The sequence below is a fragment of the Epinephelus moara genome, chromosome 8, assembly GCF_006386435.1.
Source record: "Epinephelus moara isolate mb chromosome 8, YSFRI_EMoa_1.0, whole genome shotgun sequence".
NCBI lineage: Eukaryota > Metazoa > Chordata > Actinopteri > Perciformes > Serranidae > Epinephelus > Epinephelus moara.
This window is the reverse complement of record NC_065513.1, coordinates 40,187,887-40,202,245: the sequence shown is the minus strand read 5'-3', so window position 1 is coordinate 40,202,245 and position 14,359 is coordinate 40,187,887. Positions and strand designations below refer to the sequence as shown.

The 14,359-nt window shown below is 42.5% G+C and overlaps 1 protein-coding gene and 1 long non-coding RNA gene across 2 annotated transcripts in view; one reads left to right on the top strand and one right to left on the bottom strand.

Annotated features, from left to right (window-relative positions):
* Positions 1–14,359, top strand: part of LOC126394435 (uncharacterized) — a 310,194-nt gene that overhangs the window by 132,324 nt on the left and 163,511 nt on the right. The gene's annotated exons all lie outside the window — the stretch shown is intronic.
* The window catches only part of cds1 (CDP-diacylglycerol synthase (phosphatidate cytidylyltransferase) 1), a 48,132-nt gene continuing 36,853 nt past the window's right edge, over positions 3,081–14,359 (bottom strand). Inside the window, exons 6-13 of the mRNA XM_050051238.1 lie at positions 13,074–13,132; positions 12,034–12,116; positions 11,591–11,678; positions 8,721–8,789; positions 8,057–8,209; positions 7,582–7,701; positions 5,378–5,481; positions 3,081–4,617 (exon numbers count right to left, since the gene is read on the bottom strand). Of these exons, the coding sequence (XP_049907195.1) occupies positions 4,482–4,617; positions 5,378–5,481; positions 7,582–7,701; positions 8,057–8,209; positions 8,721–8,789; positions 11,591–11,678; positions 12,034–12,116; positions 13,074–13,132 (812 nt within the window). The 3' untranslated portion in view covers positions 3,081–4,481. The remainder of the gene's footprint in view (positions 4,618–5,377; positions 5,482–7,581; positions 7,702–8,056; positions 8,210–8,720; positions 8,790–11,590; positions 11,679–12,033; positions 12,117–13,073; positions 13,133–14,359) is intronic.

Sequence of the window (14,359 nt, the reverse complement as noted above, 5' to 3'; positions counted from 1 at the left end):
CTTTGTTTTTTAGCTCATTCATCAATTTAAAACACAAAGAAACTGAATCATTGAGACAGTAGATGATTACTTTTTACTTACTTTACTAAGTTTTTGAAGTAGCATTATTAAAATGTAAACTTTGTAAATCACAGTTTTTATGATTATTATTCAGGTGGCACACTCCAGACTCCGTATAAAACAGCTTACATAAACTCTAAATATTTTGACCATCTGCTGTTTGTGTTGATTTTTGGTCAGATTGCTTTTGCGTGAACACCGTCCACATGCTCTGCGTCATCTCGTTCAGTATGTAAGGTTGGACACAGTAAAGCCTGTAAAGCAGTAGTGTGTGTTTTCACACAGAGAGCTTTAGTTCTAGATTTATACAGTACAATACAGCTGGTCCCAAGAGTCCACCCGACGCCCCCGTTCACTTCATGAGGGGGAAAACACCCTAAAATGCACTTCTATGGAGGAAAACATGAACAGAACAATAAATTATAACATCCTCTTCGTCCAACTGAAGGAACAGAGTGACACCCATTGCACAGGCCTCAGATGCAAATGTTAGCGCTCCAGTCCGCAGCCCAGCTCCAAACTCTCCTCCTTTTGTCATGTTTCAGAACAAAGAGAGGATGTCGGAAGGAGACGACAGTTTGGATCTGGGCTCTGGAGCTTTTTCAATAACGGAAGGAAATCAGTGTTAATCAGACAGTGCTTTGGTAAACATTTCTCTCTCTGAACAGGTCTGGATTCAATCAGAGAATCTCGTCGGACACATCTGGTGCCTCGTAACACGTCGTATTCATCACACTGGTGAACGTGTGATTCATCACAAATGCCACAGATTTCCTGTAGAATTATCCAACCCATGTTCTAAGAAACTGCAATCTGCAGAGGGTATTGCTAATAAAACCACCACCCAAAATATGTTTTATATACTGAAATATACAGTGTGTGTAAATACAGAACTGTACATACACACACACGTTGTACATTACATCGGCTCCCAATGTACTCACATCTCATGTTATCATCAATAACACCTCGTCTTAAAAACTACATTCAAAACGTAATAATTTAACAGTGATTTAATGCATAAGAAGACTTTAAAATAGCAAGATTTTTTTTCAACAGTTGAACAAACATTGAGTCCGAGGATGTGGGAACCTTCGGGGGGTCTGATGAGTCGACCCCACCCGACCCCAACCGCTACAGTGCAACTAAAATCATTGGTTAAATCGATAAAGGAAGCTCAGTATTTATTTTCAAGGAAAAGTTCACAATTAATGGAAATGCGCTTATTCTTTTTCTTTTTAGAGTTAAATTAGAAGATCAGTATCTTGTGAGTGTGACTGGAAGCAGCGGGAAGAAGCGCCACTGCCTTTCTTTAAACTTAGAAAGCTCACAAATCAACACGTGTCTCGTTTGTTGAATCAGTACGCAAACAAAAATGGGGGTTATCTGTGGGTCTGAAACATGAAGCCAATGCAGGGATGTCTAAAACCTGCATTCTTTCTAATGGCCAGCAGGGGGCGACTCCACTGACTGTATGGACGTCTTTGGGGAAATGACCCAACTTCTCACTTGATTTATTCCCTCAGTGAACATTTTCCTACTGAGTTTATGGTCTCAACCGCTTGTTTCAAGTCTTCTTCAACACAGCATGATGTTCGTTTTGTAAATTATGGTCCCACTTAGAATAAAATAGACGATAAAACATGGTGTGCTATAGGATGGGACAACCTTATGACTGACAAGTTGCTACCACAGCGACCTGTCAATCAGGATAGAGGCTCAGAAATGTGCATCCTCCAAAGCTCTACCATGTCATCTAAATATGGTCGCTTCTGGCTCCGACAAAACCAAGATGGTGATGGCTACAATGCCAAACTCGAAGCAAACGGTGATGTCTTAGTGGCTAGTTCCATGTCTTTTATAAAGTCTATGCTGGCAAATTTACAGAGCACGAGTTCAATATTGTGCACAGCAAGGGGGTTATTTCCAGTGGAGAGATCTCTGTGTGCTCCCATGCGGCTATGCGAGCCACATCTGTATGCTACGCTAAATTTCCATGTTTTGCAGCTAAAGTTCAACTTAGTTAACTTTCGTTTTGAGGCAGTTGAAAGGAATTTGGTTTTAATGGAAGTCAATCTACCATTGGAGAAAGATGGTTTAATACAACTCACAGCCAAAATGATTGCAGAAAATACAACTTAAATGACCAAATCATGGTCTAAAGGGGGCACAAGGGTTAAACCTTGACCCCAAAAAGCTAACGTCCAAAGTAGGGCAGGGTATCTGTAAATGATACCTTTGAGGTACTGACTGAAAAGTCCGATATTGAGTAGTATCTAAACGTCTCCAATTAAACAATGCCTGCATTCGATGCTTTTTGGTGCGCCTGGTCTGAGTCTGGACTTTCCACACTCCCGATCAGATCAGCAAACTTTCTGTTGCTGCCATCTCTGGAGCTGATCTTCTCCTGACAAACAGTTCACCGTCTGCCCGATTAGTACTTGCTAACACAGAAACAACGGCTAACATTAAACAGTGACAAAAACCTCACACTGACATTAAAGCAGCTCGACTCTGTCGTTAATCCCGTTAATAACGATTAAGTTAAGTTAGCCGTGTCATGCTTGTAGAAAAGACTCCTGCACACTGTCTAACTTGCAAAAATAATGATTTTAATGCTGCAACGTTTCAGTAATGAGACCTTCATCAGGCAAAGAGTCCAGTCACCGAAACGTTGCAGCATTAAAATCATCATTTTTGCAAGTTAGACAGTGTGCGGGAGTCTTTTCTACATGTTTTATTGATGTGCAAAGTATTCCTTTGTTTTGAGCCGTGTAATGCTAACAGTTAGCTCCGTCACTGTGTGTGTGTGCGGCTGGGCAGACTCTCAGAACTGTCTGAAGCGCGGAGCTCACTCCCACATCAGCTGCTCAGATGCCGGCAGAACATTCACACGTATGGCTGGTATTGACATTTTTTAGACGATACCCAGCCCTTCTCCACGATGGAAATCTAGTATTGAATGGAGGCAAAATTTACAGCTACAACGATTCTGGAAAAGGGATTGATTGATTCTTACATTTCTGAATTCCCATAGTGACGCAATTGTACTCTCTGATCCCACCAGGACTCAGGGGCATGAGGTTAGAAAACTAAAGTTGGGATTATAACCATTAGCTGCTTTGTAGAACGGTTGATTAGTGAGCTTTCAGGTGTTGGTAGGCAGATTTTAGATTTTGGTTGCCCCCTGCTTCCAGTCTTCATGCTATTCACCTCGCAGCTCGGGCAAGAAAAAGCGTATTTTCCAAACGTCAAACTGTTCCTTTAAAATTCTTTTTCCAATCTCTGATAAAGGTTCACCCAGCACACCTTTTAAATAAGCAGCAACCTCAGATCAAACCTACACCCCTACCTCATAAAAATCTAATTTGTTCATGCTAAAGGCTACAAATGAGTTACATCTCTATTTTTGCATATCATTTCTCATAGCTTAAAAGTGTTTTTCTTTTTCCCCAGCAGGTCACACAAGTAGTTATAGTACGTATTAGGTATTTGTTCAGCTAAATATCTTCAGTATATTTATGTACAATACATTAACTTGAGTGCTGATGCTCTAGTTTCTGCGTTAACATGCCTACGGTCAAACTGTATTGACTCTTATTGTGCGAGTTATTTAGATTCAGACAGAAACCTAAAAGCTAAAAGTTCACGCTGTGGAAGAAGAGAATAAACATGGCTTAGTTTAGCAAAAGCCCGAGACAGGACTTGCGTACATGCTACATGTTTTGTTACGCTGTGAGGTTAGGACCATTAAATAGAGCATAGTATATAAAACAGTGTCTACAGTATTCTGACAACCCTGCTGCATCATCGCTTCGCCCACACCCAAACCCAGAAAGACAAGTCTCAGTCTGTTTGCTGTAGCTCAGGTCCACGTGCCCGACACTTTGGGCCCAGTTTATGCTGGTAGAAGCTCCTTAAATCCGTTTGTTCTGCTAGTCAGTGCAATGTTTGCTGTCCACGGGGAAACTGCACATCCACCATCCACCTGCGCTGAGAGAGCCGTGTGCTTCAGAGTCAGTTTTGTTCGATAAGACATTTTATCTTCAGTCTGTGAGTTTCTAGGATGGGGACTGCCTGTTCGCTTGTGAAGCGTGTCATAGTTTATGTGCCGGTCCAAGTGGAAAGCAATTTTTTTGTTGTTGTGTTGTTTTTTATCCTACGAGGTTATTCCACGTAGTCTGGAGAGTCACCTCAGGTTCAAAGTCGTGATTTTGAGCTGGTTGGAAGTTGAATGAAGAGTCGGCAGGATGATGATGACGGACGCTCTGAGAGAGGCCTGGAATCACACACCATACAGCCATACCTAAGAGTGTGTGTGTCTGTGTAGGTGTGTGAGTGTGTGTACATGCTTACACAAACTTTCCAAACCATCACACACACTCTCCAGCCGTCGCCCCGTGAAGCCAGCCGGTCTTTCATCAAGCCTGGGCGGCAGCAGCTGGGGGGAGCATGCCCCTCTCTCTCAGGTGGGAGTGCAGAGTGTGGAAAATGCTGAGCTGCTGTTCAGGCTGAAGCATCAGCAGCTGCTGCAGCACCTTGCTCGGGTTCGGTCCCCTGAAAGACAACAATTCAATGTGAGTGAAGAGAATCACAAATCTGGAGCTACTTCATCTTACAAGCATATCTAAAGGAGCTGTGTGTTGGATCCATGGGATTCAGTGGCATCCAGAGGAGTGGAGGAGCAGACTTCCATCTGTGTCACCGCTGATGAGGAAATACAGCGAGTGCTGGACGGAGCAGTGAGTGACAACAACCCCGCCCACATTTAAGAGGACTGTTTGTGGTGGAAACGCTAGGGTCTAGGTACCATGTCTGAAGGGTTACGCTTGGTTCCAAAGGTACCATACTGAAAGTGTTTGGTGGAAACGGGGCTTTAGGATTAATTCTTCACAAGGTTTTTCTGGCAGCCAAATTATCCACAGAGGTCTCTTCCTCTCCAAAATAAACAGGCTTGGTGATTAAAACCGGTAAAAACACTGAATAAAGTTGTTTCACATGACAAATCAGTTTCTGCGATGCTGTTCGGCATTCTGTGATAATTCAAGATCCAGACTTTTAGGAGGATTTTACTGGCAGCCGAAGTATCTGCAGAGGTCTCTTTCTCTCCGTAACAAATGTGCCTGGTGATTTAAACCGATAACGACACTGAATAAAGCAGTTACACAGTGACAGTCTTTTCCCAGCCATCCGGAGCTCTACGACAACTGATACACAAACATATAAAACTTATATAAATGACTGTAAGGAACTTAACACATTTTTTAGGTTTCAATAGCAGACAGCGCTCCTGCTGAGCCTCCACCCCTCCTCTTACCTGATGAAGCTGGCTATGTAGACATGTGTGAAGGTGGCCATCAGGTACTGACAGTCGAATCGATCCATGATGCCACCGTGGCCGGGGATGGTGTTGGCAAAGTCCTGCAGGAGAGGAGAGACCAGGGTGTCACTACATCTGAACTCAGAAACCTGCTGAGCCTGGGATTAACACATGTGGTTATCAGAGGATGATTTAAATCTCATTACTGTCTTCCCAATTTTTAGTGTCACTAGGTGGAGATGTGCTAAAGAGACAGTTAGCAATATTCAGAAGCACTGACTCAGCTGTTTGAGAGATGACTTTGCTCAGCTGGGAGCCCTTAAAACAAGGCGCCGAAACCCCGGTGACAGCAGTGGTGCTGCTCAGTGGCTGCCAGCAGGAGGCTGCAGTTTCCCTCCACAGCCTGCAGCAATGACTGCGTGCTGCTGTGTGAGGGATTAAGCAACGCACTGCTGAGCTACCTGTCACTTTAAGTAAAATCTCTGCTCTTCAGTTGAAGTGGTCCAACCTGTTTCTGCGATATTCAAATGTCTCACTTAAACTTATCTTATCTCCTGGTCTGTGAGCTTGTACCTTGAGGTGGAGCTTCAGTCAGTGGAGAGTGTTTCCTGAGTCTGAGAATAATTAAGTAATGGCAGACTGCACAGATATTATATACCAACTTGTGAAGATAAAAAAAGAAAATTAGACTTAATCATCACCTGAAAAACAGATTTAAGTGAAAACTGCACCTACAGTAGTGTATTGTCTGTATTTTCCATTATCTGTATATTCAACTTTTTCTTTTGACGCACAATTGGTTTTAATGTGGTTATAATGGAGGACGCTAAAGCAATATAATGAAACATACAGACATGGTAAATAAAGACTTAAAGGTTGTATACGTCATCCAGAGCATTAATGTAGCAGCAAACAACTATTTTGCTCAGTAATGACAGAGTGGATTAATGGCATCCTGAGCAGAAAATGTCTAACTACTTCTGTGTGTGTTATAATTCTTTGTTGTGGTAGCCCGTCCGCACACACGTGCATGTCAGTGTATATGGGTCCCTGTGTGTGTATCCACCACTCTGCGCTGCGTTCATACGACAGTTACTGATAACAGTGATTGTGTTGTTGCAAAAGCACAGCACCCACCGTCTGGTTCCCCCTCAGGTTAACACCATTGGCTCGTGAAGTACTGTTGCTATTATTAACACTGTTCATGCTGTTAGCACAGTTAGCTGCTAGCAGCCAGTTCAGCCACCACCGTATTGAGAGCCGTGTGCAGGCAATCCTGGCTCAGACTGAATCATTAGACATTTTCACACAGAGGTTGCGTTAAAAAGCTGCGAAAAGTCCCTTCATTATGCCATCTTTGGTTATTTATACAGAACCAAATATAAGGCAGCTCCAGTGTGTGATTTTGACAGCAAACTAAAGAGGCGTGATGGGTGTGACATATAACACAACTGCATCAGCCTCTAGTGTGACATATAACATGCGTCAGCAGCACTTTATAAACAATTACAACGGCATTAACCTGGCAATAACAATCTTTTAGCATCCCTGTTATATTGCAGCAGATCTCCTCTGCTCAGAGGCTAAGAAGCTCCCTGACCTCACTGTTTTCCCAATTTGTGGACATTTTCAGCTGCTGCTCCTCCTCTACGAGTTAGCAGCTAACTGCCACTAGCTGCTTTTAAATCTCTTGGTGACGGGTCGCACACATAATTCGTCATCAAAACGTCACACCCATCCCGTCCTGCTGGCTCACACTTTTTACAAACATCATTTCAAGGCTGTTACTACTTTCGCTGCCGGCTTTAAGGCGAGACCACTCTGTCCCTCCATTCCACAATCATATTTTTATAAAGAACGGCAAGGTGGAATAACGGCACAGTCCACCCGCCTTGAACATGCAGTGTAAAAAGGGGCTATAGATATGCTCTGAATGTCATATACTGTTCCTCTAAACCAGTGGTCCAGCTGCAGGGTCCAGATTTCTCCCTTGTTATTAGTTAAAGGTCCAAATAGTTTACTACATTTAGCGTCATACTTGTGTTTGACCATGTCATTGAGTTAGTTCTCTGTCTCTGTTCAGTAGCTGTCCATTAGTCACTCACTCTACAGCAGGAAACAGCACTTCAGAATAAAAGTTCTGTGCCAGAAATTCAAGCTGGACAGGAGAGGAGAAGAGACAAAACTGAGATGTTCTTTACTTTGATTTTGAAGGCTCGCTTGAAGCCGCTGGCAAAGAAGCCGCCGAAAGGCCCGATGAGAGAGGCGAAGGATGAGAGGAAGATGCTGTGGATCTGGAAGGGGTACAAGTTCACCGTTTTCTAAAAGAGAGACGAGGAAGAAACATTAACAAACGTGATTTGATTGACAGCAACAAGTGCCATTCCCCAGTCAGATATTGACACAGGGGAAAGAATCTAAATATGAATATGAAACTGAATCTACCTGCACAAGCTATCTGCACAAGAAATGTTCATAAAAGAGAATATAAAACTGGACATTAGGAGTGAGTTAGTACATTTTAGTTTCCTTTGATAGACTTAGAATGACATGACATATACAAAATGTTTGCACCAATGAACTACCGTATTTAGACCATTCATTATATTTGGTATATATATGGTCTTAGTTGATATAAAAGATTTTAAATCAAAGGAAAGAAAAGGACAGTCTTACCCATCCCAGTGTGTTTTGTAGCACAGCTGGCAGAGTGTACTCCTGCATCACAAAGATATCAGAGGGCTCACATTCAACTGTAAACCCATTGGTCTCACTGTTGAAGCCCACGGGACACACGAAATACTGGAACCGAGACAGTAGGTAGGCCAGCTGAGGGTCGAACGAGACACAAAGAAAAGATCAGCTTTAACTCTGTATTATTATATTATTATGACATTAAATCACCTAAAATTGTAAAAAGTAAGGAGAAACCTTCACATGTGTGCACATATGTGGATATTTCCACCAGCTACATGCTAATAAACATCAATGACTGATGGTGAAAGCTGTCAGGAACCTCGAGATGCCGCAAAAATGGCTCATAATTAAATCTTAAAATCATAAAAAGGATATTTTACATTCTTGGCTGAGATGAGACTACAGACCATGTGACTGAATATTATGAAACCACTGTCTGGCAGTTGTTAGCATGACGGGAAACTGCCGACAGTTACAACCCAACAACTCATGAATTATGACGAGGTCTGTTTCCCATCTACACAAAATTTTTTGCAGATAACATCTCATTCTGGTGTATCTGTAACTGCGAGCTGCATGTCTGCGAGAAGAAGGAAAATCGGACCATGTGAGTGAGTCGTAAAAGCAAATAAATTGTACTCACGATGAAGCCAAAGACCACTGTGGAGAAGAACCCTCCGATGAAGCCCTCCCAGGTCTTCTTGGGCGAGAGCTGCAGACAGAAACAGAGGCCGTCTTTCACATCGACATGACATCAGCCTCACCACAATCTACATGTGATTTAGAATAAACCTCTTTCCTCCCAGCTGTCCTCGACTCTCAGTTACTGAATAGCTCCTGTGTTGAAAGACGTGCAGCAGTCGCCGTCGTCAAAATCTCTTCCATGCAGTTACCTCGTATTTAATCTTACAGAGTTGGAAAGAATAACATCTGCTAGATTTAAAGAGTGGAGTTTGAGCCAGTAGTGTTGAGTTAATCTGAGAAAGGAGTTCTTTATTAGGAGGTTTGTCCGACTGAAACGCTGCCAGTCTGTTCAGGGCTGATGAGACGTTGAGCAGCAGAGATGATACAAATGATCTTGCGTAGGAGAATATATGGAGCCCAGTCCATCCATTTGTTTTACTGACACTTATTTGGCTCGGAGTCATGAGGCAGTTGCCCAGAAATTCACTCCAGCCACACCCATCAGCTCCTGTGGGGGTGATGGAAGATCCAAAAGGACAGATAGGATATGCTGTATAACCCATACTGTGTGTTCTGGGTCTGCCCTGAGATCTAGTCTCACTTGGACACCCTGGTCAGATGCTGAAGCACCTTAACTGGCTCCTTTTAACACAAATGAGCATCAGTTTTTTGCAGATATTCAACTTGATGTCCGAGCACCTGACTATCTGTGAAACTGAGCCCACATATCCTGTGACGCATATCAATTTAAAGTGCTTCTAGGGTAAGGTCTGGGGCATGATCAGCTGGTAAATGGACTGCACTTCACCTTGGTAGTCTTCTGACCACTTAAAGTGCTTTTACACTGCATGTTGAGGCCACCTGCAACTCCATTTTAGACACTCACACAGAATCTTAGGCGTTCAGTACCTTGCCCAAGGATACTTCAGCACGTGGACTGGAGGAGCTGGGGATTGAAGCGCCAATCTTCCAATTGGTGGACAACCTGCTCTAACTCTGAGCAACAGCCGCCCGCAGATTAAGTCTAATGCAACACCGATCCACCCTTTTTCCCCTTTCCTGAGACGAAGATACCGAGATACTTTAACTCCGTCATATATGACAGCAGAGGAGGACAGCCTCAAACGTAAAGGTGCTGCCTTCTATCCCAACTGCTTTAAACTCAGCTGCAAACTACACCAGTGCAGTCTGGAGGTCATGGTTGAGTCAAGCTAACAGGACTATGTCATGGGGAAAAATCAAAGCTACAATACAACTGAACATGTTCCATTCCTCAGCTGAGTGTACAGACTGTCATTGAAAACCACAAAAAATAGTAATATGTAATGCACAGGGATGTAACAGTTTATGTATTCATGCTGTACGTCATGGCACAGGGATCGTGCTCTGGTGTGCACAGCCACACAAAGAATACACTGTTTGTAGATTGATGCAGAATAAAAGTTCACAAGTGCAAGTTCCACCCAAAAACGTTAAACTGTACGCCATGAGCAACACATGAAGAGGCTACCTTTAAGAAGTGCTTTAACTGCAAATCAGGTATTATGAATTCAATTTGTCAACATATACATTTCTTAACCTGGTGCGAGAAATCCAGGGTTTGGTTTGACCGTGATTTCAGTTTTGAGCAGCTCGTCACAAAGCTCGAGCAATCATGTTCTCATCATCTTCAAAATATTTCAAAAGTACAATTCATTTTAACTTTTAAATACACAGAGACGATTTCACACGCCTTCATCTCTTCACACCTGGATCACTGCAGCAGCCTCTTTTCTTGCCCGAGTCAAAAATCTATTAATCGACTGCAGACTGAACAGAATTCAGCTGCCAGAGATGTGATCACATCACTCCAGATTTAGCCTCTTTACATTGGTCCACAGTATGTTTTAGAATAGATTTGAAGATTTTACTGATTACTTTTAAGGCTCTTCATAGTCTCTCTCTGGCATATCTCCGACCTCTTAGTATCGTACACGCCAGGACGTACTTTGAGGTCCTCGGACAGCAGAGGTCTTTTGTCTGTTTCAGAGACCCGGCTGAAAACTTAAGGGGACAGAGCGTTTGCTGTCAGGGCCCCGAGGCTCTGGAACAGTCTACCCGAGGAAATCAGGTCAGCCAAGTCAGTGATCTCTTTTAAGTCCCTTCTTAAAACACACTTTTATCTGAGAGCCTTTCCTGATTTTACTTGAGTTTTAAGTTCATTTAAACTGTCTTTCATTTCCTCATTTTTTATAAACTACAGTTATTTTAAAAGTTGTTTTCATGTCTTATCTGTTTTAATTACTTACATGTAAAGCACTTTGTAACTCTGTTTTGAAAAGCACTTGATAAATAAAGATTATTATTTATAGTCAGGGGAGGAATGGTTGAATTGAAGTCAAATATACATGATTTCTATCTTTTTTTGTGAGATAAAGACTTTGAAAATCAATAAAACATACTTACAAAACAAAAACAATGTATAGACTCAAACAGGAGTAATCTCTCTCAGTCATCACCTATGACCCACAAAAAGTGTGTAGCGGTGTTTTTATCTGCAGAGACTCTGCCCTCTGTATCTTATTTTGCTGTGTTCAGGTTGTTCCTGGGCACAGCGCACAGGTGAGGTCAGGACTTTATATAAACGTAGCAGCCAGGTGCCAAACTGTAAGCAGGACGCACCCAAGAAAAAAACTCGCTGACACCGTGTCAAAAGCGCCCAGCGGTTGGCTTTTGCTTTCACTTTCGCTCACAAGCATGCGTAAAAACCAACAATTCCTCCAAAATATTGCTTCAAATAAAGTAGTAAAGCTTCTACATCTGATGCAAAGATGCCAATCGTTGACTTACCTTGATGAGCGGAGTCCTCCCAAAGAAGAATCCAAAGAGATAGGCCATGATGTCATTGCAGATCACAATGGAGATCGGGACAATGAACCTGAAAAAAGGAGTTTCCACAACGTGAAGAGGTGGTGGGGGAACTCAAACCATCCACAACCAAAGTCTGATCAGTTCTGGCTGTGGCTGGAAAATATATCTGCTCTACTATAAACTGACAACTGCCACTTTTAACGTCTTTTCACATCAACATTTTTTATCTTGGAGCAGTTAATTAAAACAGAATATATGACATGGATAATTATATTAATGGTTGCCCTGGGTTACGTTCTGCTGCATCACTAAACTGTATGAAGAGCACCACAACAGTGAGAACACACTTGCGACGAAACATGTGCAGCGATACGTCATAGACAACGAGGCATGTCCCTCTGGTCTGTCTGCGTCCTGCTTACCAGATCATTCCTTCAAACAGGTTCTGAATGACAAGGTGGGACTGAGTTACCACAATCAACAGGGTCACATGGGTCCAAGCAAACTGGAATGGCAAACACAAAACACAAACACCACAGCGTCACTGCACTGGAATGTAGCCGCGCCTGCTCAGAAGTGTGTCAGAAATAGTGGAGTCTTACAAACAGACAGACAGTCGAGGTGAACAACACTGACATAGCAAACATATGGTCGTGTGAGGAGAGCAGGCAGCAGATGGAGGAAGCTTTGTCAAACAGTTTGGCATGGGTGGCACAAATTTACTGGACATATTCAAATGAAAATTTACATGCAACAGAATGATTAAAATAACTATAACATAGCAGCGTCATAAAAACAAACAGGACTGAGTATTTGAGCTGAGAAAGTGCCTTTTAATGCAAGTAAATATTACTATATAATAATCAAACTCAGCCCCTCTTCAACTTTTGGGTTATGATAATGTAGTTATTCCTTTTCGTCTAAAATGTCTGCACTCGTGACACTTAAAGCGCTTTGCATACATTTGCAAAATATTAAAATTCAAAAGGTCAATACATGCAAAATACTACAAAATAATAACTATTAATCAAGCTACTACTGAAGTTAGTCTGGGTCGATGAAATGTGGTGCATCAAAGTGCCTACAGATGGCAGACAAAGCAAAACAGAAGCATGTGATGTGACATAAAGCTCAAGTCACAGCAGAAGTCCTGCATCAAATTTGACACAGCAATGTGGACAGCTAGTCTGTGAGTAATACAGGAAGTAAAGAAGCGGTGGAAGGGGATGGATAGGAAGGTTAGCGGTGGAGTAAAGGAGGAGGAGGAGGAGGAGGAGGAGGAGGAGGAGGAGGAGGNAGCAATGTGGACAGCTAGTCTGTGAGTAATACAGGAAGTAAAGAAGCGGTGGAAGGGGATGGATAGGAAGGTTAGCGGTGGAGTAAAGGAGGAGGAGGAGGAGGAGGAGGAGGAGGAGGAGGAGGAGGAGGAGGAGGAGGAGAGGGTTACTTGGCTGATACACACCATATAAAACTGCAGGCGGTAATGTTTCTTCACTAAACTCAGCACAAACATGCAGAAACCTGTGAAAGAGTAGACAACATGCTGTCAGTTTTTACTCCAAGTTGGAAAAGTATATGGTAAATCAAAAAACACATATTTAACACATCATTTCATGTATACTGACTGGGGAGGTGTGTGTGTGTGAAAGGCCTGTGACTGAACAATTCATAATTTTATAGTTCCACGATTCAGATTTTACACTGTTTTCAGTTCAGACATGTGAATTTGAGTTGAGGAGTTTGACGCCTGAAAGCTCCTTTTTCAGGTTTGTCTACCTAAACCTGGAAAGCGCCTCGGGGGGAGCTGTAACCGTCAGCAGAGTGAAGATGCTGTCGAGTTGAGAATGTCCTTGGGGGCTTAAACTGCAGCTGACAACTGGGTGGGTCCTCTGAAAGTCATAAACACTCGGGAAAAAATGTTTTCACTGACTTCAGACTCTAAAACTAACCACAGAGAACCTCGAATTCACCCATCCAAGAGGGAAACTTGGTGTCACAGCAGCACCTTTTAAAATCCAACAGCTGCTTATTTATCTTAGTATTGATCATTTTGCAGCAGATACCTAACTTTTAAACACATTTTCTCAATCAGCTTTTTGCAGCCTGGAGTGCAGTTTTTGTTGTTTCACATGAGACATCTGTGTTTTTATCTGGGCTTTTCTCAGGGTGCGTTCACACCTGTAGTTCGATTCATTTGGTCCACACCAGAGGGAATAAAGTATACATTATTGCATTTTAGTTTTGGTTCAGTTCCTGTTCACACTGACGTTTTGCAAACAAACCAAGAGGAGTAAACATGAAGTTCTGACAGGTGACTGGACAGTTTTGGTGTCATCCTGCATCATCAGGACCCACGTGGGGAAATCAAATTCCAGTGACTTACACAAGTTTATGCAGCAGCACTTTAATGCTTTTAAAGTGTTTATATCTATTGCTCTTTGGTTTCACAAAGGCTTTATTAGGAGGATCTTATTAGACTGCAAATCCATCGCATGTTATGAATAATGACTGACATAGAGGCAGGATGAAGAGAAGGCGTCTGGTACAGTAAAGATTCAGGGCTTTATACTGTGGGATCACTAGCCATGTTTCCATCAGCCTGTTTAGATGCGCATCTAGAAGTATCGCATCGGAAAATTATGATGGAAACGCCAAAATTCGAATTAAAATCCCCTGATTCGCACAAACTAAAATATGCTCGCTTTAGCCGGGTTTTGGTTGATTTGAAAAAATGTTGATTCGCAAAAC